Genomic DNA, 20,800 nt, shown 5'->3' on the forward strand with positions numbered 1-20,800 from the left:
ACAAAAACGTTTCTATTGGTTAGTTCTTCACTCAGTATTAGACAACAACTTTGTTTTGCGCTCTGTTAAAGCCGAAAAAAAGAACAAACACATACGACAAAGAACTTTGTCGTTTTTCATAACCATTCCCTTCCATTAACTATGTTTTGTATCAGTCCTTGTTTCTCCTGTGTCTTGCAGGGGAAGTCCCTCGTGTTATTTTAGTTGATCGCCTTTTGTTTGAAGTTAATCTTAAGATCGCACAACTAACACTGTAAGTTCATGATTGCTAGATCGATCGCCCTTCTGTGTTTTTATAAAGTATTGCGTCTGCAAATCGCTACCTTGCGTTTTATGAGGCGTACTTGCTGATAAATGTCTCGAGAGTTGTTTGCAGAAACCAAAATGGAAATTTGTGACATTTCGCATTCATGGGTACAAAGTCTATTCATGAGCAAAGGTCATAATGCCCTCATGCAAAATTCACGTACCCACGACAATTTCTTTTTCATATTTTTCTGTTTCCGCTTGTGACATCAAATGACATCAAATGTTTTGAAACTGAAATGGTTTTATAGATCGATAATTTATGCGAATAACACGCTATATAAGCAATGACACATAAACGCCCCTGTGCAGTTTTTCTTTCGAAGAACGGACGACTCATTGTACACTGGCTACTGCGAAACGGTAAGTTCGTTTTTATTTTGTTTTAAACATTACATCATTTCGGCTTCCACTGTTAACAGTTTAATATCATATCCATATGCTTATTCGGTATATTATGAACATGGCCTCAAATGGGCTCCTGATATTGTATAGTCTAGTTGTTACGGTGTAGATATCCCGAATGAAATCCTCTTGCCAGCACTAATCTGCTTGCGGTCTATTAGTAACCTGCTTTAGCTAGTGCTTCATAATGGTATAAGTCTGCCAACCGGTTATTAGGGAATACATTCGAGGTTGAGATAAGACTGTCATTGATCAAGAACACACCTTTATGATAGTCACTTTACAAGGACGTTGCTCATCTCCAAGGCCAAGGTAGAACCTAACTCGATCACAGAACGGGTCTCTTTCAGTTACGAAAAGCTGTATGCATACTGGGCTCACTGTAACGGCGAAAACTAATACAAATTTGCTATGTGTTGCAGGCACAAAATCACTAACCATTTAAACTCGAATATAATCATGATAATCGTTCGCATATAACTTGATTTAGCCCCGGCTCGGCAGAAACAAGTTCGATTCTCTTCGATTGATAATTTGGGTGTCTTCAGTGGATCAGACGAAACAATTTACACCCGCGCTTCACGTTACCCTTCTGGGGGAGGGAGGACCCAGGGAGGCACCGAGGATAGCGAATAAACTCTGAACAGTAGTAGTAATATTTCTGTTTATTTTATATTTTATTTTTCTGTCCTCTAGAGGAGCACTCCATGCTCATTGAGCTAGTTCACGCTCCTTAGAGACGTTTTAGGTAAAACTGTAGAGTTCACGAAGAGAATGCGATTTCCTGGTTTTTGAAATATTTTTCCGCATCCCACCATTAACTATAAAATAGCCACACATCCCGCTTACCGAAGTGTGCAAATTAAATCTTTCCACAGGGTAGTTTCATCCTGTATACTTTTTTAAACCCATCCCAAATACCGACAAAAAAATGCGTGATATGATGATCTATTTTCTTGGAATTTCGGAACACACCCCAATGTTTCGTAGTCCTCACCTTTGAAACTAGAACTTTTCTGTGGCAAGTATAGCAGTATTGTTTGCCCTCATGACCACAGAATAGCTGCAAGGATGTTTATAAAATCACAAAAAAAAGATTTATCCCAAACTAATCAATGTCATCGATCAAGTCGTGAAAACTACATTATGTAGGCCAGTTAGTGACGGACACAAATAAAAGTTTGCAATCTCTCGTATCTTGAAAATGATAATTAAGAATTACACAACACCAAGCGTTACCTTTTTTTCTTGCGTTCCCTTATCTGTCTTTAATTCTAGGTTTTTGGGTTTTGTCGGTTAAGCTGCCAAATGTATCAAGGTTGCCTACAGAAACCACAGTCATAAGTTGCATTTAGCAAGTTGGATATCAGTTTTTCGCTTTATTTTGTTTTGTTTTGTTTGGCTTTTTTAATTCAAAACCCGGATTCACGAATTAGTGCCGAGGAAATTATCGAGCAAGTGGTTATTTTTTTCATTTGAGAACATGGCAAAGGTCATAAATCAGCTCATGCAAAGATCACGTAGACAATAGACAGTGGTTTGAAAATGGAAAAAGTGTAGCCAGGAGATGTCATAAGTTCCATGGAAAAAGGTACTTCCAGAAGCCTACAAAGGCATCGCGCGAGCATGAATTACATGGTCACGCGCACAAGCTTCGCGTTACGTTACTTTAAGGTCATTCCACTGAAATAGAACCTGTACTGAGATTTTTGTGAAACTTTGCCTATTGACTGTTTATATTATAGGAACTTACATTTTGAAATAAAAATGAGGGGTCCCCATGTTCGTTTAGGAACAACAGCGCCTTGTTTGTACCCAATAAATCCTTATAATAGCACCATGATTGTAGTCAGGATTGCTTGCTAAATTCACGTTTCCGACGAGTGCTTTTTGTTCTACACTGAGAATTGGTCCATATTTATTTTACACAGAGAAATTTATTACTCAATTCAAAACAACAGAAAAAAAATGATAGGTCACCATACTCGTTTGCGAGAAAATGACGATTTACCTCTATGGCGAGGTCCAGCTGTAAAGAAAAAGCCGCCATTTTTTAATGCGCGCGCGCTAATCACGCGTGAAATTATGCGCAGTAGGGATGCGCAATGCAATACTGGGGAATAACCATAAATAGCGTATGACAACGAACTTCGCCTCCATATCACTGATGAAGGCTTAAGCATTAGCCGAAACGTCTGTTGAAAAATATCAAGAGAAGGTGGCAACCTTTCTCTATAGAACTTAAGAGAGTAGTTTTCTCTGTTGTTTCTGCTTGTGACATTGGATTGTGTGTATTGATGTACAATATGCTAGCAACACGATTATCGAAGCTCAAAGTCGAATCGAGAGGTCAGCAACAACATTTAGCAAAAACATGAAGATAGGAAAGGATGTAACACAGATTAAAAGAACTCTTTTATTAAGTTGTTTCGCAGCTATTCTATTTGTATGTGCCATTGTTTGCTACTAACTCACAGGGAAGTTCTCTCACTGATATATTTCAGTTTCTTGGTTTTGGTTTCATGTTGATGTCAAGATGGTGTAACTAAACACCGTAAATTTTCATCGTGCTTCAAATATGAGCTTATAACTCTGACAGAAAGATCGGTATTAATTACTGTTAAATATTATTGAATAATTTCCACTGCAAGAAATTTGCATGGATCGCGTGACAAACTTTATTTGGTTTGCGAGCTTCAACAATGAGTCACGCGAGAAAATACATGCAATCAAGCAATTGAACGCTCGCTAAAAGTAACGCTTGTCGATGTAAATCTTGCTTAACTTCTTCTTTGTTATCATTGAAACAGTTGCTGTTGTTGACGCGGTTTGATTCTGGATTCGTCCTGTTAATTCAGACTGACTGGTGAGTAGATATTAATTTATAGAAGGCGTAGATCACTAAGTTCATCCTATTTGCAACAAGCAAAAACTAGGCTATTGTAGAACGTGCTGCGTTCTCTATTCTAGGCTTCATTAATCTACCCTACTTCTGTACAAATTCAGACGGTTCACGATCTACATTTTTTTTTTTGAAAGTGATATGAACTAAATGCTGTTTCGTAGAATAAGACAAACGAAAATTCTACAACGTCAATTCGACAGCGACTGCACAGTAGTTTCCAAAGATTAGTGGTATGGTTCAGGTCTTTCAAAACAACATTGTTAGCCATGACACTGTTAGCATAAATTAAAGCTATCAACTCTTCTTCTTGTCATGCGTGACACGTACAGGCGTGCTTAGTCATCATAATCACGAGAAAGAAAAAATATATACCTTGCTATTTTACAGTGGAACCCCGTTAATACGGTCACCAATGGGCCATGATCATGAAAATTTGGCCTTATTAACGGGGTGGGGTCAAATTTCCTGACTTGTCTAAATTTAAGTGACGTCATAACATACATATCACAATTGCACTTCTAAACAGCTGCTCTTTTAAAAGCATCCCGAATGCAGATATAATTAAAAAATAGAGAGATTTCAATCAGTGTATACCATATTAACAATAGAAAGAAGAACATAACTTTTTGAGTGGCCGTATACTGAATGGGGTAAAGTTATCAAGGATTATATATGTTGGGATTTCAGAATGTAGCTGTTGGTCGTATTAGCGGGCTGGCGCTTTCTTATAAAGAAAAGTATGGACGTTTCACGGAGACATAAAAAGTGGTCGCTTTAACGAGGTGACCATAAGGCGGAGTTCCATTGTACTGGGAACAATTTTGGCAAAAACATTTCATTTATCCCTCTGTAAACGAAGTGACGCACGTTCAATATGCCTTTAAAGCTACTGGACTATTCCCTTAGTATGTTGACAAAAAATGGATCGAGATAGCAAAAAACGTAATAACACACTTACAAAGAAGTGTTTTAATTCGATTGTTTTGAGCCGCGTTTGAAACGTTTGCATTTTTCCTTGACTTCCTTTTGCCTTACAAGGAAACTCTCACAGTGTTTTTTTCCAGTTTCCGGCACTTTTGGTTTCACTTTTATCTTAAGATCGACAAACTGAATACGATAAGTTTATAAACTGCAACCTGTCCGTGACTGATTGCGTTGGGTGCACATATAACATGGAATTAGTTAATTATTCATGTTTTAAATTTACTCTGAGAAAGGTTTACATGAATCACGTGACTGATTTTCCCCATGTTGCTATAGCTAATAGTGAGTCACGCGAATAAATGTTTGCAAGCATTGTTTGCGCAGTAATAATTTGTTTAACTTTTCCTTCTCTTCCACTTTTCAGAAGAAAAGGTCCTGTTACTGATACGTATTCATTTTCATTTCATTCTGGTCGACTCATTAAAACCAGTGAGTATAAATCAATATTCTAAAAGCTTTATTATTCATAGTAGGTTGAAATCGTTAAGTAAACTGTTCACAGTCAATCTACTTTTTGAACGCAAAGAAGGAACCCGAGAGAATTTGTAACCGTAATGTCGACCTTAGTCACAAACGTGATAAAAATTGGAAGCTTCATAGTTTGCTTTTACATAGCAAGTTTTTGGATCTGTCAGATCTGATGTCTGTTACCATGGGGAAACGATAGTTTGAAAACGACCAAATCGCACAAAGTACATCATAAAGTGGAAACTGACTAAAAGTTAATCCACGCCCTTCCACATGTTACAACAGAACGATGGCAAAAGTAGTTTTCAATAGTTGTCGTATTTCTCTTCAGGGTAATTCAGTCTCTCTATGGCAGGAAGGCTTGGAATGTAAATTCTATAATCTCAGCCGACACAGAATTCAATAGTAGACTGGAGTGGCTTTTAATTTACCCAAGGCAGTTCAAAAGAGCGAACAAAGATGCCAAGATTTATGTTGGAAGGTCCAGGACTGTGATTAATCTTTCGTTTTGCGATCACACGTAGTGCGTTAATTGCACAACGAGGCCCCGTTAGGGGGGGTAACTATGTCCCCTGTCTGAAATTCGCCACCAGCCATGTCGGCATTTCGCAAGATTCCTATGTCGCCTGTCGGAATTTCGTCTGAGAGGAGTTGTGTCGGGAAATTTGACCTTGTTCGATTAAAACGAAACTACACGTATAACAAATCGTGATACCTTTGTTTATTTAAAAAAAAAAAAAACCCACAAAGTGCTCTCAAGTCTCACGCGTTGAGCATGAAGCTCACGCAAACGAATTCAATCTTGCGCTCTCACACTGAAACTATTATTTCTCACGCATTGAAGGTTCCTTGCTGGTTTAGTCAAGTACATATGTAATTAAGTATCTCTTTGGATATAATTTACTCCTTGTACGCTTTGCACTTGCTTCGAACACTTTTCAGCAGTAGGAATTCTTATGCAGAGCCAGCATTTCTCCGGTCAGTGAGTTTAATGATTACTTTATGGTTACTTTTAAAGCATCACATTTCGACTCAAAATGAAGGAAAAGACTTCTTAGCTACTTCAATTTTTCAAAATTTTCCAAGGGGCTGGGGGCATGCTGAAGGCCTATTGGGGCATGCCTTCTAAAGGCTTGGGCATGCTTTCGATCGCTGAAGTTGCTAACTTCCGAGGGGATGTGGGGGCATGCTCCCCCCGGGAAATTTTGAAATTGAGACACTTGGAATTGCCAGTCAGTGTTTGGACCTAAAGTACAATCAAACCTATGATTATTTTTACCATGTTTAAGTTTAACAACCGTTCTTTAACTCAAAATCTCAACGGCCTCAATCAGATAATCTCTGCTATCTATAATCTTCCTTTGAATTTAGCGTAACCCTTATCTTCTGCTGAAGACGATAAGACCTTGGCAACTTTCCCCGGTCTCTCTTTTCCTTCCATAATGCCATTTTTGATAATACAGCTTCATATTCTTTTACTGGTGACCCGCTAATAAAAGTATGAAGCAGACGGTCGAAGATCTCTTTCCTTTTTCCTTAAGCGTGTTTTTAGGCGTTTGAGTGCACTGCTCACTCAACTGATAGTGAGAAAAAATGCTCAGCAATGACGGACTCGATTTATTCGACGTGGACGTTTTAGCATATATAAGAAAGCCTGGGTTTCACGACCCGTCGACATCGCGCGTGAGAGAGGAAAACACATTTAAAACTCTGGAAATGCGTCTTCACTTCGACTCAGAGGTTTAAAACAATCACTGCATTCTCAATTCCGAAATTCGTTGTCGGTCTATCTTGCCATTGGTGTCGCTTTCTCTATTTCGCTGCAGTAGTCTGTCGTTCGTCGCCAATTCATAGCTCTCATGTCGCCGTTTCAAGGCCATGTCGCTTGTCGGAATTTACCCCTAACAGGGTCTCCGGAACCAAAACGTTTCTGTTGGTTAATCTTTGAGAAACATAAAACACAATACGTTAACAGCTATAGGGTTTTATGCATGGTTAAGGCAAAGAGCGAAAAACAGACGAGGAACTTTGTCTAGCTTGATAATCATTTCACTGATTACAAGCTATGGTCACCCAGATATGCTTTGAAAGTTATTGGACATCAAGCCGTCAGTATTTAATAGCGACTGGAAATAGAAAAAATGTAATTTACTTCCCAATGTTTCTATTTGATTGTCTTTTGAAACATACATTAATTTCAATTTGTTTTGACTTAATATTGGACCTCCTATTGTCTCGCTTTTGGTTTAATTTTCATCAGAACACGGTAAGTTTATAAACTGTCAGCTGTTTTTGTCTAATAGCGTTGGTTGCACATATAACAAGTATAGCTGATGCTAAGTATTTTAAATTTACACTGGGATAGGTTTTCATGAATACTTACGACTTATTTTATTCTTGTTGTAAGAGCTACTTTTGAATCACGCGAAAAGTTAAATCACGCGAATAATTGTTTGCAAGCATCATTTGCGCAATAGTAATTCGCTGAACTCTCCTTCTCTTCTATTTTTCAGAGGAAAAGGTCCTGTTATTGACGCGTATTTAATTTGGTTCCATTCTGGTCGACTAACCAAAACAAGTGAATGTAAATCAATATTTTAATTACTTTGTTATTCATAGTAGACTGGAATCATTAAGTCAATAAACTCTTTGAACGCAAAGAAAGAACCTGGGAGAATTTGAAACAGTAACGCCTGCCACAAACATGTAGTTATGGACTAATCTGAGTCAGTTGTAGTTAATATGTGACGCTGGTGTGATCGAAACGCAATTGGCAAGCTGTTTTAAACCCCTACTCTTTAACTCATCAGTGTTTAGAAACATTACCGAAAGCTAAATCAATTCCTCCAGTCACTGAGTAACCGTGTTTTGGTGTTTTTCATTCCGCACGCCGCCCGTCAATGTCAAATCTATCCCGCATTTTTTGTTGAAATGAGCGCATGCTGCTCCCGCCAAGAGTTTAATCCCGTATCTCGCATTCAATATTGCACCTATAAACTTCCATGCATGACGTATTATAATAATCAATATTTCCTCAAAAAGTTGCGAACCCCTCAAGCGATTTTCGTAGTTTCACTTTCAAAGCAAGTTCCGTGGTGGTAAGTACAGCTCCAGCTAACTTTGCATCGTCTGGTTTTTATCTTCACGAGTTATAATAATATAGAGCTTGATTATAATAGCCAGGTCATTCAGAACATCATTATGTGACGGTTAATTGCAAGCTCAGGCCACCGCTTTCTAGCTATCAACAAAGTTTTTGGCTCTGTCAGTTCTGATGTTTGTTACCATAAAAAAAAGGAGAGTTTGAAATCGACCAAATCGTGCGGAGTACATTATAAAGTAGAAACTGAGGAAAAGTCAATTCACCGCCTTCCATATTTTACTACAGAACGATGGCAAAAGTAGCTTTCGTTGATGTTTCACTTGTCTCAGAGCAAGTCAGTCTGTTTATGACAGGGACCGGCGTGGAATGCAAATTATATTAATCAGCCGACACAGAGTGAAATAGTAAACTGGACTAGTTTCTAAGCCCTAGAGGCTTCAAAAGAGCCAAAAAAACAAAAAACAAAAAAAGTGACAAGATTTATAGAGGAAGGTCTAGGATTGTGTAAAATCTTTCAACAGTGTATTAATTACATGGTAATAGATGTCCAACAGTAGCAATCAAATCATAAAAGATATTTTCCAGTAGTGTTATAGCTGCACTCGTATCTTTCATTCTTTCAGTGTATTCATTAGATAACCGAAACGTTTCTGTTGGTTAAATTATGAGAGAGAACTGAGTTAACAGCTACTGTGTTTTATGCACGGGTCAGCCAAAGAGCAAACAACAACAGACAACAATTGAAAGAACTTTCTTTAAGTAAACACCATTTTACTGAACATTAGCTATGTTAAAAAACCCACTATGCTTTAAAAACTTGTATCCTTTACCGTCAGTATTCAACAAAGTATGGGAATAGAAAAATGTAACTTACTTTCGAATGTTTTTATTCGTTTGTTTTGACTTCTTATTGGAACTCCTATTATCTTGTAGGGAAACTCCCTCAGAGTTGTTTCAGTTGCTATCACTTTGCGTTCCACTTTTATGAGAAGACTGACATACTGTACACGGTAAGTTTATGAACTGTAAGCTATTTGTGACTAGTCGCGCGCGTGTACACAAGATTTAGAGTGTACACTTAAAGAGACGACACGAATCGCGTGACTGATTTTCTTCCTACTGTAAGCGCCGATAGCGAGTCACGCAGAAAATTAAGTCACACAAATGATTGTTTGGAATCACCGTTTTCTGCAGGAACAATTCAATTAACTTTCCCTTTTTGCTTACTTTTCAGGAGAAAAGACCCTGTTATCGACGCATATTGGTTTTGGTTAACTCAGGTGACTCACCGAAGCTAGTGAGTATGTATAATAATTTTAGCTTTACAATACAATACAATGCAAACTTTATTTAGACACGTCACGTCAATTAGCTGTACAAGCTCGTTCAAAATACGTACGTGCATTCCTAAAATACAAAGATTTACGTAATTTAATTTTGACATGACATATTCGTAGTAGACTAAAATAGTGATGTAAACCGTTCACAGTCAATTTCCTTTTTCAACACAAAGTCAGAACCTGAGAGAATTTGTGACCACAACGTCGACGCTAATCCCTAACTACTTTTAACTCTGACGTCATGTGTTTAAAGACTAATCAAAAGCAGTTATAAGTAGCGACGTTGGTGTGACCGAAACACTTTTGGCAAGCTGTTTTAAAACCTCCTTCTTTTTAACTCATTTGTGTTTACAGACACACCAGAAAGCTAAATTAATTCCGCCAGTCATTAAGTAGCCATGACTTGCACTTTTCATTCCCCATCCCGCCCCTCAATATAAAATGTATCCCGCGTTTCCTAGTTGAACGGAACACATGCTGCTCACGCCAAGATATGTTCATCCCGAATTCCGCTTTCCACATCCCGCCTAGATTTTCAGCTTATCTCGCATCCTGTCAAGCTGACGTTTTGACACTCCAGAAACTTCGAAATACATCTCCCATCCATGACGCATTATGATAATCAGTGTTTTCTCGAAATTTCTAGGAACCCTTTAGCGGTTTTCGTAGTTTCACTTTCCAAAGCAAGTTCCGACGTGGTAAGTACAGCTCTAGCTAACTTTGCATCGTCTGGTTTCTCTCTTAACTAGTTAAAATGATATATAGCTGTATTATGATAGCCACGAAATTCAAACAATCATAGAGTGATGATCAACTGCACGCTCTATCGTTTGCCAGTAAAAAACAAAGTTTGTGGCTCTGTCAGTCCTGATGTCTGTTGTCATCGAAAAACAGAGTTTGAAATCAATCAAATCGTGCAAACTACATTGTAAAGTAAAAACAGACGAAAAGTAAATTCACGGTCTTCTATATTTTACAACAAAACGATGACAAAAGTAGCTTTCATTAGTTGTCTTATTTCTCTTCAGAGTAATTCAGTCTGTCTATGACAGGAACCAGCATTAAATGTTAATGTTATTAATCAGTAAACACTGAGTTAAACAGTAAACTGGAGTGGTTGTTAAGCAATAGAAGCTTCAAAAGAGCAAACAAAAATGCCAAGATTTATATGGGGAGGTCCAGGATTGTGAAAGATCCTTCAACAGTGTAATAATTAGATAACCGATACCTTTCTGTCGTTTAACTTATAAGACAGAACTAAGTTAAGAGCTATTGTGTTTAATGCACGGGTAAGCCAAAGAGCGAACAGCAACATACAACAATTGAAAGAACTTTGTCTAGCTAGAAAACCATTTTAATGAATATTAGCTATGTTAAAAAACCCAATATGCTTTAAAAACTATTAGACTTTACCGTCAGTATTCAACAAAGTATGGAAATTAAAAAATGTAACTTACGTTTCAATGTTTTTATTCGATTGTTTTGAGTATTATTCGATTCTTTTTGACTTCTTATTGGACCTCCTATTGTCTTGCAGGGAAACTCCCTCAGTGCTGTTTCAGTTTCTATCACTTTGGGTTCCACTTTTTTGAGAAGACTGACAAGCTAAACAGGGTAAGTTTATAAACAGTAAGCTATTTGTGACTAATAGCGTGCGGTACACAAGAGCTAGAGTTTACACTGAAAGAAACTTCATGAATCGCGTGACTGATTATCTTCCCGCTGTAAGCGCCAAATAGTGAGTCACGCAAATTATCACGTCACGCAAAAGATTGCTTGGAGGCACCGCAAGGTATAGGTAATCATAGGTTTCGAGTTCAATTTGGAATTAATTTGTACCAATGAGTTTTTCAAAAAGCTGAAATTGCACGAGCCGCTTCTTTCTGAAAAACTCGTTTGATTAGTTATTGACTCATTGATTACTTATCAATAATATAAACATGAAAAAATTTGCGTGGAGGAAGTGCCAGAGGATTTTTCGTCATCATTTGACGTGATATCATTGGCTTAGAAAATTTCCTATTGTCTTTCAGCCAATCATAATCCAGAATTATGATGTGCAATTTGCACTGGTGCTACAGTTTTTGCATTGTTGTTACATTTTATGCACTGGTGTTACATTTGAACTGCACTGCTCTCAGCTAATCAGAATCACGTAGGGGCCAAACCACCCCCCCCCCCCCCAAAAAAAATGTTTCATGAAGGCTATATTTGCTTGGTTAATATATTTCTGAACCAAGTTTGGCAGATGAGCTTTCTTTGTTCTCCAGTTTATTTTAATTTAGAAGTTGTGACAAAATGTCAGATTATGACGTCATAATTGATGACATCACCAAAACGTGTTATAATTTTTTGTAAAATCTGATGTAAAGATTATGTCATTGGAAAGGTCTTGACTTGAGGAGTAAAATGCCGGAAACCGTTTTTTGCTATGATGATTATTTTTTGAGATATGGTAAATTAAATATTTTTTTGCTGTCCCCACCGGAATTTGCTTAATCATACTGTCCTTCTTAAGTCAGTCTCTCTGGTTTATTTTTTTCAGTTTTTTTCTAGGAAGGCTAATAATCTAGCAAAATAGAAAGCTTGATGTTGTCAAAAATCGTATGGTTTTAGAAATTTGATTTTGGGTTTTGTTAGGATGGTATTAACAGTAAAAAAAACGGGTGGTGTCACAGGTTATGACGTAACAAAACTAATTTTAACGCAACAACACTAGAGGGATAATTTTTTATCCCGATTTTCTTCTTTATTTTTGCTTTAGTCATCTGGCACATTACATGTGCAACATAGCTGCATTTGCTGAGACAAAATTGCGGCTCCAATTTCGGGATTTTTCTCAAGGGGGGACCCCATATTTGCAGGGTTATTTTTCATATTTAAAAATGCCATATTTCATTTAATTTTTGTGATATGGACAAAATTTTTTCAGATTTCAACTCCCCTAGATGTGCTCTTTCGAACACATTGTAAAACATACATATTAAAAACTTCAAAAGTGGCAAAAAAACATGACGTCATCACTGTGACGTCACAACTTTGACATTTACTGACATTTTTCACGCAATTTAATTTACAATAGGTTTTCTGCCCATCTGCCAAGTTTGGTGTAGAAAGAGTCAATACTTTTTAAGTAATGCGAAATAATGTGAAATACCCAAGAACTGACGAAACATTTGGGGGGTGGTTTGGCCCCTACGTGATCGAGTAATTTTTTCATGTATATTATTAGTGCAGTAATATTTCGCTTAACTATCTCCATTTTGCTTATTTTCAGAGGAAAAAGTCCTGTTACCGACGCGTGTTAGTTTTGGTTTCACTCTGTTGACTCACCAAAACTAGTGAGTATAAAACAAGTGTAGCTTTGTTATTCATAGGAGGCTTAAATCAAGAAGTTAACTGTGCTCATTCGATCTACTTTTTCAACACAAAGAAACAACCCAGGCCAACATTTTGATGCTGCTTTGGCAACCTTTTTTTTGACAGTAATCAGAACCAGTTTGTAATCATGCACATTTGCTCTACGACTCTGGTGTAACTGAAACAAAAAGATGGAGCGCGATTGAGAAGCCTTAAAGGATCCTTGGTGTCTCATCAAGGGTTCCAATTATACAGTAATGGTATATTTCTTAATATGTTCAGTCACTGCGTAGAAGTGATTTGCTAGTATTCATCCCGCATCCCGCCCCTCAATATCAAATTTATCCTGCATTTTCTGATTAAAATAAGCACATGCTGCCCAGATCCAGACGTTTTATCTCGAATACGGCATTCCGCTTCCCGCCTGGATTTTTAACGGACTAATCTCGCCTCCCGCCAAGCTTGTGTTTTGACACTCCAGATCGAAATACTGCATCTTCCATGCATGACGTATTATGATAATCAGTGTCCCCTTGAAATATTTAGAACCCCTCAAGCGATTTTCATAGTTTCACTTTCCAAAACAAGTTCCGCTGTGGTAAGTACAGCTCTAGCTAAAAAGTTCATTCAATGTCTTCCATATTTGACAACAGAACGATGACAAAAGTAACTTTCAGTACTTGCTTATTTCTCTGTAGAGCAAATCAATCTATGACAGAAACTGGCGCGGAATGTAAATTCTATCAATCAGCCAACAAAAGATTCATTAATAAGGCGGAGAAGCTTTAAAAGAGCAAACAAAGATGCCTTGGAAGGTCCAAGACTGTGAACAATCTTTCGATTTGCGATCATACACAGTGCGTTAATTACATAACCGAAACGTTCTATCGGCTAATCAATAACACAGAACTCGATTGACTCCTATTGCTTTTATGCACGGTTAAGCCAAAGGACAAACAAAGAACTTTGTCTAGCTTGATAACCAGTTCTCTGATTATTAGCTATGCTCAAAAACCCAATATGCTTTCAAACCTATTGGACTTTATCGTCAGTGTTTAGCAAGGAATGGTAAAAGAAGAAATGTAACTTACTTTTAAATGTTTTTAATTGATTGTTTTGCGCAACGTTTAAAACTCATTGCAATTTTAATTTGTTTTGACTTCCTATATATTGGACCTCCTATTGTCTTGCCGGGAAACCCCCCCAGTGTTGTTTCAGTGTCTATCACTTTTGTTTCCTTTTCATCAGAGGACAGACAAACTGAACACGATAAGTTTATAAACTGCAAGCTGTCCGTGATTGATATCGTTGGGTGCACATATAAGAAGTATAGCTGATTTTTAATACTTTAAATTGACACTGAGAGAGGTTTGCATGAATCGCGTGACTGATTTTCTTTTTGATGTAAGAGTTATTAGTGAGTTACGCGAAAATTTAAGTCACGCGAATAAATGTTTGGAAGCATCGTTTGCGTATTAATAATTTGTTAGACTTTCCCTTCTCTTCTCTTTTTCAGAGAGAAAGGTCTTGTTATAGACGCGTATTGAGTTTGGTTTCACTCTGTTCGACTCACCAATACCAGTGAGTATAAATCGAGATTTAAATAGCTTTGATTATCTTTGTTAGACTGAAATCTTTAAGTAAACTGTTCACAGTCGATCTACCTTTTGAACCCAAAGAAGGAACCCAGAATAATCTGTAAGCGTAATGTTGACGGCAATCACTAACTACTCCAAAGTCATGCAGTTAAAGACTAATCAAAACCAGTTGTAGTCAATGACGCTGTTGTGACTAAAAACCAAAACATGCGCGCGGTTGGGAAGCCGTTTTAAAACCTCTTGATTAGGTGTCACATCAGGGTTTCCAAGGTAGAAGTTCAGTCACTTAGTAGGCCTAATTTGCTGGGTTTTTTTGTTTTTTTTTTACCCGCATCCCGCCCATAAATATCAAATTTGTCGCGCATTTCCTGGTTGAAAGAAGCAGATTCCAAATCCGGTATCCCACATTACACATCCCTCCCGGATTTTCAGCTTTTCTCGCATCTCGCCAAACGTATGTTTTGGCACTCCAGAACATCGAAATAGATCTTCCATTCATGACGAGTATTATGATAATCAGTGTTCCTCGAAATATCTAGAACCCCTCAAGCGATTTTCGTAGTTTCGCTTTCCAAAGTAAGTTCCTCCGTGGTAAGTATAGCTCTAGCTAACTTTGCATCGTCTGGTTCCTATCTTAACCTGTTAGAATAATATAAAGCTCGATTATGATACTGAGCCAAGACATTCAGACAGTCATAAACTGGGGATTAATTACAAGCTGCATCCTTTGCTTCTACATAGCAACGTTTTTGGCGCTGTCAGTTCTGATATCTGTTGCCATCGAAAACGAGAGTTTGAAATCAATCAAATCGTACAAAGTACATTATAAAGTGAAAAGTGACGAAAACTTAATCCACGGTCTTTTATATTTTACAACAAAACGATGGCAAAAGTAGCTTTCATTAGTTGTCTTATTTCTCTTCAGAGCGAGTCAGTCTGTCCATTACAGGAACTGGTGTGGAATGTTAATTTTTGTTAATCAGCAAACACAGACTTAAATAGTAAACTGGAGTGGTTTCTAAGCCCGAGAAACTTCAAAGAGCAAACAAAGATGCTAAGATTTATGTTGAAAGGTCCAGGACTGTGAACGATCTTTCGATTTGCTATCATACACAGTGCATTAATGACTTAATTGAAACGTTCTATCGGTTGGTCAATAAGACAGAACTGAGTTAACTCCTATTGTTTTTATGCACGGTTAAACCAAAGAGTGAATAACAAGAGACAACAAAGAACTTTGTCTAGCTTGATAACCAGTTCACTGATTATTAGCTATGCTTAAAAACCCAATGTGCTCTAAAAGCTATTGGACTTTACCGTCAGTGTTTAGCAAGGAATGGGAATAGAAAAAATGTAACTTACCTTTAAATGTTTTTATTTGATTGTTTTGCGTAACGTTTAAAACTCATTGAAATTTTAATTTGTTTTGACTTCCTATATATTGAACCTCCTATTGTCTTGCAGGGAAACCCCACACAGTGTTGTTTCAGTTTCTATCACTTTGGTTTCGTTTTCATTACAAGACTGAGAAACTGAACGCGGTAAATTTATGAACTGCAAGCTGTCCGTGACTGATACCGTTGGATGCACATATAATAAGTATAGCTGATTTAAATCAACAAATTTTTAGAAAAGGATTTCCCTAAAAAAAATTGACGTAAGTAAAATTACATGACGTTTCGACGACTTCATGTCATTATTGTCGAATGAATAAATTAAAAATAACGGTTTCCATTGTTTTACTTGTCAAAGCAGGTTCCGCCGTGATAAGTACAGCTCTAGCTAACTTTGTATCGTCTGGTTCCTATTTTAAAGAGTTGTAGTAATAATATACAGCTTTATTATGATACTAAGCCACGACATTTAGACAATCACAAAGTGATGATTTATTGCAAGCTCCATCGTTTGCTTTTACATAGCAAAGTTTTTGGCTCTGTCAGACTGTTGTAAAAAGTACATTATAAAGTGAAAACTGAAGAAAAGTTAATTTACGGTCATCCATATTTAAAACAGATCGATGGCAAAAGTAGCTTTCATTAGTTGTCTTATTTCTCTTCAGAGCAAGTCAGCCTGTCTATGACAGGAAACGGCGTAAAATGTAAATTAATTTATCAGCAAACACAGAGTTTAATAGTAAACTGGAGTGGCTTTAAGACCAAGAAGCTTCAATAGAGCAAACAAAGATGCCAAGATTTATGTTGGGAGCTCCAGGACTATGAACAATCTTTCCACTGTGCATTAATTAGATAACCGAACGTTTCTGTTGCTAAATCTATAAGACAGCGCCAGTAGGCTGGTTGTCCAGCGGCACTCCGCTGCAGTCGGTCGGTCAGCGGCGTTCATTGTTGTATAAAAGCCCGCGCGATCAGTCTTCATTCGTCCGCCATCTTGGTTGTATCTAGTTCTCGTTACGGGGAGATTTCGCTTGCATTAAAGATAAAGCTTACAGTTCGTCGGGGCCTAGTGTGTATCCATTTAGACTACTGGCGTGGTGGCAGCGGTAAAGATTCGAATCGTCACGTTCCCGTCAGATCCAACGCACTTTATCGACAGATTCGTCGGGATTCCCGAGCAGCCAAGAGTCGGTTGTCTATATCGTCTTGTTCCGTAAGCTGCGATGTCTTCTAACAGAGCCCCCAAGCAGTGGTGCCTCTCAAAGAACGAAACTTTAACCTCCTTCAAGAGTTGGAAACAAAATCTTCTCTACACCTTGTCTCTGGACGCCAATTTCGCGCCATTTTTGGGCGAAGGGTCGTCGTGGCTGAAAAAGACTAGGGCGAGCCCGTTACGCGGTTACACTGATGATGGGGAGTCGGTTCCAGCTGCTCGAAGGCGAACTGCTACCCAAAAGGTAAACATGCTCGAACTCATGCTAGGCCAGATTGCAAATTATTGCCCAATTATCTCTCGTAATACGATTGTCAAGAATTCTACTTGTATTGGGGACATATGGCAGACAATTAGACTTCATTTCGGATTCCAGACTACTGGGGGTCACTTTTTAGACCTGGATGACATTCTTTTGAACCTCGATGAGCGCCCGGAAGATCTTTTCCAGCGTCTTATGGCTTTTGTGGAGGACAGTTTAATTAAACCTTACACCTTGCTCCACCACGGTTCTGTTCTTGAGGAGGAAGAGGAATTGTCACCGACGATAGAGAATTTTGTTATTTTAACGTGGCTGAGATTGATTAACCCTGCTTTACCTAGACTTGTTAAACAACGATATGGAACTGAACTTCGGTCTCGTACTTTGGCGTCCTTAAAGCCTGAGATCTCCCGGGCGCTGAACTCACTCCTTGATGAAATCCGTTCTGCTGAAGACACAAAAGTCATACGTACAGGAGCCTCATTTGCCACTCAGAACTCCTCTTTTCGGAGGGGTACACCGACCTACAGTAAGTCGTCTGCGAGGTTCCTGGGACGCTCCTCTCAAAAGGCGAAAGAATGCCCCCTCTGTAAACAAGCTGGCCGCGCTTCTCACAACCACTTTTTAAGCGAATGTGGGTTCCTTCCTGAACAGGACCGTTTGTACCTTCTGAAAGCTCGTCAGATTGTTTCAATTCTGGGTGACGACAGCGTTGAGTTAGACCTTTTGTCAAGTAATGTTGACCCGCCGCGTCATCAGAATCTGGTTGAGCAGAGTGATCCATTTACGTCTGATGCATCCAGGAGGGTCCTCGTACGTCACTCCCCGTACATTGACACGTTTTTCGGCCATCATCAGGCTAGAGTCATCATTGACAGCAGCGCCACAGGTAACATGTTCAGGCTGTCCGCTGTACAGAGGCTCGGTGCAGAGATTTGGCACAGTTCACAGTCAGCTCATCAAGCGGATGGCTCCTCTCCTTTGAAAGTCCTGGGGGAACTTCGCCTGAGCCTCACCCGTTTCAGTTGTCTATCCAATCTGAATGCGCGGACTTACGTCGAACGCATGCCCACCTAATACAAGGGACTCGTCCTTCCAAGAAGCTTACTAACATTAAGGACGTGAAAAGGTACTTGTCTGTCGCCTCTATCTCCAGTGATGGCCTCTTAGTCGTGAAAAAGACTGAGCCTTTGGCTCCTTCGCGTGATTGTATCGTAGTGCCCAGACAGGTCTTAGATGGTTTACTAACCGCCCTACACCTCAGGTTGTCTCATCCACCGTGTCTCCAGCTTAAGAAAGTTGTCAGCCGCTACTTTTACGCCCTTGACCTAGACAAGGCCATAGAGCGCGTTTCTCTTGGTTGTCATCCTTGCGCTGCACTTCGCCACGTCCCCCACGCTGTTATAGAACAGTCAACTTCTGATCCTCCAGCAGCAGTGGGTGTCTCCTTCGCAGCCGATATCCTGAGGCATTCTCGCCAACTTATTTTGGTGCTCCGAGAGTGCGTTACCTCCTATACTTCGACCCTCCTCGTGGTAGACGAGAAGCATGGGACCTTACGCGATGGGTTAATCCAATTATGCGTCGGCCTGCGACCCCTTGATGGGCCTAACGCTGTCATTCGGTGTGATCCAGCGCCCGCCTTCAGAGCTCTCGTGAATGACCAAGTCCTATTGCAAGACAAGATTAGCCTTGAGATAGGCCGCGTGAAGAATCAGAACAAGAACCCTGTCGCTGAAAAAGCAATCCAAGAGTTGGAACACGAACTCCAGCGGTTGCAACCGGAAGGTGGCCCTGTCTCTCCTAGGACTCTGTCCGTAGTCACTGCCCACCTGAACTCAAGAATCCGCTGCCACGGCCTATCCTCTAGAGAAATGTGGACTCAGAGAGATCGGTTTACCAACTCTCAGATTCCCCTAACAGATCAGGCGCTAATACGCGAGCAGCATCTACAAAGACTGGTAAACCATCCTCACAGTGAAACGTCGAAAGCCCCGCGTAGTGACTTTCGCAGCTCTCCTTCAATAACTGTTGGTGACTTAGTTTACCTCTACTGTGATCGTAGTAAGTCCCAAAGTCGTGACCGATACCTCGTTGTCTTAGTGGACGGTGAGTGGTGCAATGTTCGCAAGTTTGTTGGCTCACAGCTACGAAACGTTTCGTACCGTGTGAAGAAGAATGAGTGCTATAAGGTCGCTCCCATCCGAGTACACACGTCCTGGCGCCCCAGTGAAGAAGAGTCCAGCGACTGCGATCTTGACATCGGTGTCAACCAGAACCCTCCTATTGATGATGGAGGACTTCCTAACGACGAGGAACCTTCCCCAGAAAGCCCCCGTTACCTCCACCTGCCCCAGGGATCCCTATCGAGTTCTCGCCCCCATCTTCCGCTTTTGTCCCGGCAGAAGATGTCCCGAGATACGGAGAGGATAGCCAACCCGTTTCGCCGGATGACGTCGAGGTTATAGCTGCCCCCTCTCCAAGTGTTAGCCCTGCAGTGAACAAACGTCCAACTCGGCAACGGCGTCTCTCGCAACGTCTTCAGGACTATGTAGTAGAGTTGAAGTAGCCCGGTCGATTCTAATCCTTTAGCCGTAGCCGGACAATTCTTGACATTTAGCTGTCTCTCAACATTTGCTTAGTTTTTTTTTTCCTCTTATCTGGTCCGAAACTTTAAGACTGCACTTCATACAGTACATTTCTCGTACATAACCTGTCTGTGTATTTCATACCGACTTATCGCCTAGTGTTTCTTTGTTTGCATGCTTATTTGTTTAAGAAGGGAAAAAAGAAGCCACGCCAGTAGGCTGGTTGTCCAGCGGCACTCCGCTGTAGTCGGTCGGTCAGCGGCGTTCATTGTTGTATAAAAGCCCGCGCGATCAGTCTTCATTCGTCCGCCATCTTGGTTGTATCTAGTTCTCGTTACGGGGAGATTTCGCTTGCATTAAAGATAAAGCTTACAGTTCGTCGGGGCCTAGTGTGTGTCCATTTAGACTACTGGCGCAGAGCTGAGTTAACAGCTATTGTGTTTTATGCACGGCTAAGCTCAAGAGCGAGCGAACACATACAACAGAGAACTTTGTCTCCCTTGATAACCATCTCGGTGATTATTAGCTATTGTCAAAGACTCAGTATGCTCTAAAAGCTATTGGACTTTACCGTCAGTGTTTAGCAAGTAATAGGAATAGAAAAAAAAACAGTAACTTACTTTCGAATATTTTACTTTATGGGTTTGCACGACGTTTAAAACTTATTTCGATATTAATTTGCTTTGACTTCCTATTGGACCTCCCATTGTCTTGCAGGGAAACTCCCTCAGTATTGTTTCAGTTTTGGTCACTTTTGGTTTCATTTTCATCAGAAGACTGAGAAACTGAACACGGTAAGTTTATAAACTGTAAGCTGCCTGTTACTGATAGCGTTGGGTGCACATATACCAAGTAGAGCTGATTTTTAATACTT

The 20,800-nt window shown here is 39.5% G+C and overlaps 1 protein-coding gene across 3 annotated transcripts; it reads left to right on the forward strand.

The window, feature by feature from the left end:
* Positions 1 to 452: 452 nt before the first annotated feature.
* On the forward strand, positions 453 to 15,802 carry LOC149107745 (uncharacterized). 3 transcript variants are annotated; one of them, XM_089295876.1, is made up of 8 exons: positions 453 to 669; positions 4,965 to 5,029; positions 9,105 to 9,181; positions 9,406 to 9,451; positions 10,158 to 10,209; positions 11,049 to 11,125; positions 12,789 to 12,852; positions 14,388 to 15,802. In XM_089295876.1, the coding sequence occupies exons 1-7, from the start codon at positions 594 to 596 to the stop codon at positions 12,837 to 12,839; spliced, it is 444 nt and encodes a 147-aa protein (XP_089152002.1). In that variant the 5' UTR covers positions 453 to 593; the 3' UTR covers positions 12,840 to 12,852; positions 14,388 to 15,802. The 3 variants fall into 3 exon arrangements, 1 of the variants encoding a protein (XP_089152002.1); XR_016209101.1 differs by lacking the exons at positions 12,789 to 12,852; positions 14,388 to 15,802 and adding exons at positions 3,522 to 3,577; positions 7,582 to 7,646 and having other exon boundaries at positions 610 to 669; positions 9,406 to 9,468; positions 11,049 to 11,103; XR_016209102.1 differs by lacking the exons at positions 4,965 to 5,029; positions 12,789 to 12,852; positions 14,388 to 15,802 and adding an exon at positions 3,522 to 3,577 and having other exon boundaries at positions 610 to 669; positions 9,406 to 9,468; positions 11,049 to 11,103.
* Positions 15,803 to 20,800: the final 4,998 nt, after the last annotated feature.

This window comes from Orbicella faveolata, unplaced genomic scaffold (assembly GCF_042242905.1).
Source record: "Orbicella faveolata isolate gen_17 unplaced genomic scaffold, um_ofav_v1 contig_26, whole genome shotgun sequence".
Lineage (NCBI taxonomy): Eukaryota > Metazoa > Cnidaria > Anthozoa > Scleractinia > Merulinidae > Orbicella > Orbicella faveolata.